The sequence below is a fragment of the Girardinichthys multiradiatus genome, chromosome 11 (genome assembly GCF_021462225.1).
Source record: "Girardinichthys multiradiatus isolate DD_20200921_A chromosome 11, DD_fGirMul_XY1, whole genome shotgun sequence".
NCBI classification, from domain to species: domain Eukaryota; kingdom Metazoa; phylum Chordata; class Actinopteri; order Cyprinodontiformes; family Goodeidae; genus Girardinichthys; species Girardinichthys multiradiatus.
The window spans coordinates 31261894-31272038 of NC_061804.1; the positions used below are offsets into that span (position 1 = coordinate 31261894).

The 10145-nt window shown below is 39.7% G+C and overlaps 1 protein-coding gene across 1 annotated transcript in view; it reads right to left on the bottom strand.

The window, feature by feature from the left end:
* Positions 1-8380, bottom strand: part of LOC124876269 (roundabout homolog 1-like) — a 155399-nt gene extending 147019 nt beyond the window's left edge. Inside the window, exon 1 of the mRNA XM_047378911.1 lies at positions 7388-8380. Coding sequence (XP_047234867.1) covers positions 7388-7445 — 58 coding nt within the window. The 5' untranslated portion in view covers positions 7446-8380. The remainder of the gene's footprint in view (positions 1-7387) is intronic.
* Positions 8381-10145: the final 1765 nt, after the last annotated feature.

Consider the following 10145-nt stretch of genomic DNA (forward strand, 5'->3'; position numbering starts at 1 on the left):
GCTCTACCTGCCTAAATCTTCCCATTTAGATCGTTTAGCCCACTATTTATGGAACATAGATATGCAAGGATGAATTGCTGAAGGGGCATATTAACCTGGTAGCTATTATTTTCTTCCTAGTTCACAATTATGTCTTGGTCCATCAAATAAAATCCCAGTAAAATACACGAACGTTTGTGATTGTAACATGACAGTCTGTGAAAGAGTTCAAAATATTTAACTGATATTTAAACATTTGAACTATGCTATTGTGAGTGGAAAGATTTTATGGCAAGGAGAGTTTTAGAGGAGATTTAGGGAGTCTCCTTCAGGCAAATAAACTGCTACCTCTGTCAAGCAAGCAGATGCCAATCGATCCCTCTCAAAATGAAGACTGGGGCATGTAAATGCCACTTTGGCTCTGTATGTGTGTGCGTGTTTGTGCATATGTGTGTCTCTGGGAAGATGTGATGACCTGTGAACTCTGGGCCCACAGGCACTTGTCAGAGCTCCCAGTAACTTAATTCTCCCTAGGTTAGCAACCACACTCACAGCTCCAGAGGAAACCAGTGAGTAAACAAGGGAAGCAATCATGAATCCCAGCTTTCAGCGAACAATCCGAAAACACTCATTAAAAAACGAGCTTACGCTAACACCATTATGTATGCATTCATGCACATTCAGGCAGAACCAAGCAATTCCAGCAACATCTGTAGGGGCTTGAGAGGATGAGATACAGTCCTGGTAATTCTGCTTCAACTGTTCCTGGTGGCCAACATTATTTTAAGCAAACAAATGAATTAAGCTATGCTCAGTTAGTATTACCTTATTTTTTACCAAAAGTGATTTTACTAATCCTTTGAATGACAGTGGAATAATCATTTTTGCCTGAAGGGACACAACTTTTCAGAATCAGACTGTAGGCATGCATACGCAAACTAATGTTTTCGCATCCCTGGTAAAAGTATTTTAAAAGCCTTAATTTAAGTGTATCTTTTATTGCAGTAGGATAGTATTACATTAAACTTTAGAAAAATTTGACCTCTAATCTGAGTACATTTATCCAGCAGCAGTGGTTTGGGGGACTTTGAGGGGCCCTGAAAAGTCCCAATCAAAAAAAATAGACATGGTTTCTGTACATTTTTCTTTTACAATGTCTTGACTGTTCCAAACTTAATTTTCTAAGTCATGTATGCCTTTTTAAAAATATAAAATATAGAAGTTAATTGTGAATTTATGCTTGAAATCTATTCAGGCTAAAGAAATTGAACCTGCAAAAGCCAGAAAAAAGGAAAAAATAAATTACACGAGGAGGAATTGGACAAGAGAAGGAAGGAAAATTACCACAGTGAGCTAAAGAAGTAAGAGAACAAATAAGAAAGGTACGAAAGAAGGAAGGACATGATTGGGTGAAGGGAGATTGAACTAAAGGAAAGATGCAGAGAAGGAAGGAAAAAAGGAAGTACATATAGGAAAAAAGGGCATCAGTTCCAAGTGGATTAGAGTGGATTAGAATTTCAAGGATTGTCTACTTAATAATCCATTCCTGTTTTCCTGTGGTACAAATATGATCTGATAGAGGCTCCCATTTCCACTGGCCACTAGGCTGGATGAGGACCCATTTATCTTGCATGCACAATTAGCAGGATGGTAAGTGAGACAAAAATTCTCCATAGCTCACTGTTAGACAACTGCAGAAAAGAGTGGCATCTTCTGCTAACCACATCTTCATAATAAGCACTAGATGGTATCTACATGCCAGCAAATTGTTTGGGAAAAAGTATCTTCTGAACTACCATCACAAATATAAGCATGTAAAGTTCCCTAAACTCTGCTGGGAATTGGGCTGATATTTTGATGGGATCAATAGTGCAATCACTCCAAAGCTGTTTGGTCCACAGACCAAAGCTCGTTTTCTGTGATAGTGCTTCATTTGTGGAGGTTGGATTACTCATGTAACTCTGGTGTGGACAAAACACGTGATTCTCTCCGAAGGAAAATCTGATACAGTTACACAGGGAGCTGTGGATAGACTATCAAGACAAAAAAAAAAAAAAAGAGTGACATCTCTCTTGGAATATCATGAGATTTTAACTAAAAATCTGTTGGACTCTGGTAGAAAACAAAAAGTGGGTTCTCACTGGGTGTTTTATTAAAATAATGATAAAACACTAATTGATAAATCCGCATAAGAATGGTACACCAGACACAAAAACAACCTTTGACCAAAAACAACCATCTCTCTAGACTGAAATCCTTAAAACCTTAAGGCAGTTGCAAACTAAAAAAATCAACCCCTGAATGCATTCCACGGCTGGAACCTAACGAGTGCAATAGTGCAAAATATCCAAAATGTTAACAAATCCACACTTGTTAAGATGCTTTCCCAACAAGCAGATGTCCAGAAGCTTATTAACTGCATGCTTTCTGTGGGAGAATGAAAAGAATTTTGACAAGTTCATGCGAACATAAAAGAAAGTGGTGCACAAATATGTCCTGTCAGCAGTCTTCCTCATTAGGAGTGATCTCCAACTCATTGCTGTCACTATCACCCAGACCACAGGGTGTTAAACATAGAGTTTGACACAACAGCTCAGCTTCTCCTAATAAAGCCATTGTAACTGGGGATTTCACGTTGTGCAGCAATGCCACTGCACATTTTTCAGTCACAACAGTCACAGCAGTCTTGCAGGAGTGAGTGTCCGTTGCCGGAACAACTTGAATGAGAAAACATGAACCTCGACCTGTGTCGGTCTGACGCCAGCAGACATGACCACGTGTCAGTTAAACAGTATCCTCATGGGGCTACCACGTACACAATGCTGATGGAATTAGTTTGTGCTTTGCTGGTCTCTGAGGTCATTTGGTAACTCTTTCTCCACCGATAACATGTGAATGAGAAGGCGAAATTAGCCTCAGAGGACTTTGGGTAATTAATACTAATGTAATTAGATTATGAATTAGCTTGGCTAGTACAATTAGTACAACAATCTACTATTTTTTGGTGCGATGAACGCACAGGATGCTGTTTAAAAATGGACTTATTATCCTACACGAAACTCATCTGTTTCTGCCATCTGCCATTTTTTAGCTCTTGTTCGTAGTTATCATAGACAGTACAGTTAAATCATACATATTTTACACAAAGAATGATAGCTTAGATTGTTTTTCAGCATGAACAAAACTAAATCATTCTCAGGTGCCATAGATAGAATTTTGCAAGATAAAAGAGAAAAGTGATCTTGAAACGAGTACATGTCTATCTTTTAGATCTGTCTGACAATTAAGTATAATCTAGATGAATTATTCAGTTTCAACTCTGAGGGTTTGCTGTACAGTGCAATGTATTTGTGTGTTTGTAGCACAAGGACAAAAATTTGGATTCTGCATTTTGTTATTAAGTTTTCAACATTGACCAACACATCAGTCTCATAGTTATGTCATATTTAATGTATTTTAATGGCCAATCAAAGTATATAGGTGCAGAGAACTTTTCCTTACCTTCTCCTACTAGGTCTGTATATTTATCAAAAATCTGGACCAAGGCATCATTCATCTGGCTGAAAAATTATTCTCAATAAGCGTAGAAGTCTCTTATTTTGCAAGCTTTAACTTTTTACAAGTTGTTAAAATTTCATCTTGAAATCCAAATGTTTCTGGTTCATTAAGCAAGGGTTTCCAAGGCCCCCAAAATATTTATTCCTTTTTTTATGAACAGATGTTTTGCAAAACACTATATTTTTAGAGGTTTCCACAGAAATACAGAGACCGTTTACATGTGGACAACCCCTAAAAACCTTAAACTTATTGTCTGTCTGTCCTAATTTACATGTGTAAAAGAAACTTGCATGGGTCAGACAGCAAAACTGGCTGTAGCCCAGGGACTTACAGGGGTTGGACAATGAAACTGAAACACCTGGCTTTAGACCACAATAATTTATTAGTATGGTGTAGGGCCTCCTTTTGTGGCCAATACAGCGTCAATTTGTCTTGGGAATGACATACAAGTCCTGCACAGTGGTCAGAGGGATTTTAAGCCATTCTTCTTGCAGGATAGTGGCCAGGTCACTATGTGATACTGGTGGAGGAAAACGTTTCTTGACTCGCTCCTCCAAAACACCCCAAAGTGGCTCAATAATATTTAGATCTGGTGACTGTGCAGGCCATGGGAGATGTTCAACTTCACTTTCATGTTCATCAAACCAATCCTTCACCAGTCTTGCTGTGTGTATTGGTGCATTGTCATCCTGATACACGGCACCGCCTTCAGGATACAATGTTTGAACCATTGGATGCACATGGTCCTCAAGAATGGTTCGGTAGTCCTTGGCAGTGACGCACCCATCTAGCACAAGTATTGGACCAAGGGAATGCCATGATATGGCAGCCCAAACCATCACTGATCCACCCCCATGCTTCACTCTGGGCATGCAACAGTCTGGGTGGTACGCTTCTTTGGGACTTCTCCACACCATAACTCTCCCAGATGTGGGGAAAACAGTAAAGGTGGACTCATCAGAGAACAATACATGTTGCACCATTGAAAGCGACGTTTGGCATTGGCATGAGTGACCAAAGGTTTGGCTATAGCAGCCGGACGTGTATATTGACCCTGTGGAGCTCCCGACGGACAGTTCTGGTGGAAACAGGAGAGTTGAGGTGCACATTTAATTCTGCCGTGATTTGGGCAGCTGGGGTTTTATGTTTTTTGGATACAATCCGGGTTAGCACCCGAACATCCCTTTCAGACAGCTTCCTCTTGCGTCCACAGTTAATCCTGTTGGATGTGGTTCGTCCTTCTTGGTGGTATGCTGACATTACCCTGGATACCGTGGCTCTTGATACATCACAAAGACTTGCTGTCTTGGTCACAGATGCGCCAGCAAGACGTGCACCAACAATTTGTCCTCTTTTGAACTCTGGTATGTCACCTATAATGTTGTGTGCATTTCCGTATTTTGAGCAAAACTGTGCTCTTACCCTGCTAATTGAACCTTCACACTCTGCTCTTACTGGTGCAATGTGCAATCAATGAAGACTGGCTACCAGGCTGGTCCAAGTTAGCCATGAAACCTCCCACACTAAAATGACAGGTGTTTCAGTTTCATTGTCCAACCCCTGTACATCTATACATACTTTGTTTGTTTGTTGCAAATATGAAGATTACATCTGACTGCATTAATAAGTCAGACGCAATCTTCATATTTGGACAGTGAACTTTTGTCGGCATGCAAAACATACCCAAGGTTCTGCAGCATTTGTTCTTCTCTGGATGAACACTACAGAAAGATTAAAATACCCACAGTCCTTAAACACTCTTAATAGTGCAAAAAATATATATGGTTTGTGTGGCAAATTGTAATGACCTTAAGCAAATCTGTTAAACCTTCAACACTGCTTCCACTTCACTCCAGCCAAATTCAGAAAAAAATACAATTAGTGGCAAAGGGTGAAACATTGTGAGAGCATGAAGATAGTCAAATTCTAATGAGATCAGAAACCAGGTTTAAAAACTTCTCATCAGCTTTCAGTCTGATCTGGTATTTATACTTGTCATTTAGAGATTTTGCATTTAAAATGACGAATGAGAATAAATACATTTATGGTTTACTACTACCCCTGAGTAGAGCATTTGGTAAAATGCTTTATTGTGTCTAAAAGAGTTACGCAAAGAAATCAGCTGATGACCGGACGATTTTACACCTGACTATCCCTGATCAGTGATCAGCTGCTCGGAAATCTTAAATCTGATCGTTTTTCAGTCAGTTAATGCACCATACATATAAGAACTGATGCAACATTCTTTGGTGTGGAAGTTGTTAGTGAGTGAAGAAGACGAGTTTTGGTATCAGTAAGATGTCGTACTTGCACTCATAATTGTAATCATACTCGTTGTCTTCTGCTTATCTGTAAATGGGTCGTGGGGGAGCAGTCTGAGCAGAGATGCCCAGACCTCCCTCTCCTCATATACCTCACCCAACTCCTCTGGGAATAGCCTGAGGTGTTCCCAGGCCAGGGGAGGGACATAGTCTCTCCAGTTTGTCCTGGTCTGTCCCCTGGACCTCCTACCAGCAGACATGCCTAAAACATCCCCTGAGGGAGGCACCCAGGGGGCATCTGGAACAGCTTAAACTTCTCCACTGGATGCAAGAACTCCCCTGCAGCCTGGAGAGGTCCTATCGATAAAAAACCAGCAGAACTATATCATCTGCAAAAAGCAAAGACGAAACCCACTGGTCCCCAAACCACAGCCCTCCGGCCCTTAGCCTGAAATCCTGTCAATAAAAATTATGAACAGAACCAGTGCAAAAGGGCAGCCCAGCCTCAGTCCAACATGCACCTGGAACAGGTCTGACAAAATGCTGGCAATGTGAAGCAGACTCCAGACCGTGTACAGAGAACGGATGGCCCCTAGTAAAGGACCCCAGATTCTGTACTACTGGAGCACCCCACCACAGGACATCACAAGAAACACGGTCAAATGCCTTCTCCTGGCCCACAAAAGACATGTGGACCGGTTGTGCAAACCTCCATGAACCTTCAAGCAAACTGTAGAGGGTATAGAGCTGGTCTTTGTTTTGAAATATTATTGAAACCCCTTTTAACTGCACCCACTGCTCTCTCTTAAACACATGGGGTGAAGCCACCTCTTGTCCTAATATACAGTAAATAGTTAATGATAGATCACATCAGAAAGGTTTCTTGAGGCCTCTGTATAGTAACAATAAATGAATAAATGATTTAACATGAGAGTAACTCAAAAGATTTTGAACTGAAACACTAAGTTAAACACTGTTATTTATTTTGAAATTAATTCTAGTTAGGAAAGAATCAGACTAATAATGCTGCTCTACACTAGTAAAAAAAGAAAAACACAAAAATATATTCCCCTATGTCAGACCCAAACATGTTATGTTTTCTCTTCCTTTCGGATTGTATCTATTGCCAGTATCAATGACATTACCGTCCTTGTGCCTGAGAGAGATAAAGAACAGCACTGGTAATGTGAGGTACGCTGATATTTAAAAGAAAATAGCAATTGTAACATACTGTAAAAGGTACACAGAGGTTGGACAAACCATTACTTTTATTTTGAAATAATACTTTAATATCTGGGCATCAAACTCAGTAATATATAGGCTTTTCAATTGTATCTCTTTTTTTCTAATAATGTCCACTGTAATTTATTTTTCCAACATAGACACTTTTTCCAAGTATTTTTGAGGACTAACAGTAGAGGCATGGCCATAAAGTGACGGGTCAATCTCAGTAACTAGGGAGCGATCAGCATGGGTCAGGGTCACTGCTGCCAACTACAAGAAAGGTTGCTCAGCCTTATAACACCTGGAAACTTCCTATTCCCAAAAGATGAATAATAAAGTACAGAGCAAGTACAATCAACTCATACCTGAACAAATGAGTAGTTGAGTCAGTAGAAAGTAAATTCCTGTAAAACAAGCAGGCATCTCTAGTAGCAGCTGGTATCTGGTCCTTTATCCAGAGTGTGCTGAAAGTCTGTGTCATTCAAAATCAGTCTGAAGCAACTTCTTCAGCAAAGTCCACGGAGGGAGAGCTCTCAATCTCCGCCAGAATCACAAAAGCAAAACAGTTCGAAACTGCTCCTCGAAGACTGAATCAAAGTTCAGATGATTCGCGAACATCCTCGCTGGTGATCCTCACAGCACCTCAATTTGCTCTGCTCCCGTGCGAAGGCGAACTCTTCTCTTCCACACGCAAATAACTTCTCCCCGTGTTCATCAGGGATCGGATGTGATATCTCCAATTCAGAACAGACCGGTGGATGGATCGGTCTCAGACACTTTAACGGTTTAAATTCCCTCTGTTAGTGATTCTCGGGTCTGGCGCTGGTTGGATGAGGCGCCGCGCGTCTCTCCTTTCGGAGCTGTTCTGGTTTTCCTTCCCACTCAGAGGCTTTTCTGTTGAGCGGAGGAGATTCCTGTGGGTCAGGCACCATTCAACCACATGAGGCTACAGTGACAGGGAAATACTCCACTGGGCTTTGCTTAAAGCTCGCCTCGTATTAAACCGAGGCTGCTGTAGTAAGTTTAAATAAATATCTGACACTGAGGTTTATGAATATGAGGTGATTAAAGGGCGCAAATGGCGTCTGATTTCCCTCTGTTTTACTGAGCAGCAGCAGCCTTTTCTGCTGTGTAGAATATGAATTAGAAGCCAATTAAATCATTTGTTTTCAGTGTCCATCACTATCAAAAAGAGCCTCGTGTGAAATGCAGATTTACCATCTAAAGATAATTAAATATTTTAAAGTGCGCTTGCGGTTGAAATGTGACCTTGATGAATGATTTATATCGTTCTACCGCTATCAAAAGCTACGTGCATTGCGTCTTTATCAGCAACAAAAGTGACGAGCTCAGGTACGACACCAAAAATGTTTTTAATGAGGCTGGAAAATCCGCACATGGCGCCATCACCTTTTGACCCATCCACAAATCATAATGAAATTAGACTGCAATGGAAATTTACCATCCAACTCCAAATGTCACACTGAAGTATTCCCATGAATTAAAATAATTGTACTGAAATAAACTGGTAAAGGTTCTAAAGTTAAACTTTGACATCTCTCACGAGTTGAATCTCAGATATTTCTTTGTTGTCTGGGGTGGTCAGCGCTCCCTCTACTGGCAACTTGTCAGGATTGCATTGTAGTTTTTTGTGGTTTATTTGAAAAGGAACTCGGCTGCTGTTAGCCGTTTCTTTGTTCCGATTTTCAAATTGAAATTCGCGATTTAACTTAAATTTTGTGTTTAAACATGTGTTTTGGGAGTTATATTTAGATATCCAGAATAATAGAATCTGCAAGTGACTACTATACAATATAAAATATTATAAAGTAATGTTATAGTTATTTTTCTTATTTTGCACTTTTGAACTTTGTAACTACAGGTATATAATAAAAAACACCGGAAAATAAATCAGTACACAATAGAGAAAAGATGATAGCTGGTAGCCAAGACAAGTTCGATCATCCCAACTTGAACTTTTTTCACATTTTGTCACCTTAAAACCAAACTTCAGAGTATTTTATTGGAACCTTATGTTAACACAAAGCACTGCATATTTTCAAAGTGAGAAGGAAGGAAAACATTTTCATTTGTTTAAATAAAAATCTGTAACTGTGGTTTTATATTTGTATTCAGCTCTGACTAGGGTGCATTCTTCCACATGTTCCGTAAATAAACTGAAAAACAAGACAACTTATGGGGTTTTTCTGCCAGTCTTCCATAAAGGTCAGATGTTTGACTGCTAAATGACTAATATTCTACCAACTAAGCTGTGGATTTCTACAGCTCCTCCAGAGTTACCATGTAAAGCTCTTGGATGCTACCCTGATTAATGCTCTCCCTGCTTGGTCAGTTTCAGTGGACAGCCATGTCTTGGAATGTTTGTTGTTGTGCCTTTTTCTTTCCATTGTCTGATGATGGATTGAACAAAGCTCTGTTAGATGTTCAAAGCCTGGAAGCATTATTTTATAACATAAACCTGTTTTAAACTTCTCCACAACTACTGTGGCTACTAATGTTGTCTAATAAACTTCTGATGTCTTAACAATACAGCTGTAGTTAAACTGAGATTACATCAGAGACAGCTGGAATCTATTTAATAATAAGGTGACTGAGGAAGACATTTGTTGTGATAGATGTTATTTAGGTTTATCAGAGTAAAGGGGGTTGGAGACAAATCAGTGCCACACTGTTCAGATTTTACAATGCAAAATATTTTGTGTAATTTTTGTTCCACCTCATAATTATGTATTACTTCGTGTTGGTCTATCACATAAATTCCCAATAAAATAATTTGTGCTAGTACTGTGGCAGATTATAAGTTTAGGTTTACAGTTGTTTTTCAAGATACTGTACATGTCACAGAGGAAGCTGTGATGAATCTGGATTTTTAGGTGTACTTACTCAACCTTCATTTAGGTTCAGTCTCAAACCTTTTCATTGTACACTGTGCGCCACTGGCAGCTCTGTTCAAAGCAAAGACATCACAGCTCCGAAACAGCCAGAGAAAAATGGGACATTATAGTCTCTCCATGAGCCTGTGTCTGCTTTTATAAAACATGTTGTTTTTTTTCCATTCCAAAGTGACTTACACTCTCCTTTGCTTTTCTGCTTTTTTCCATT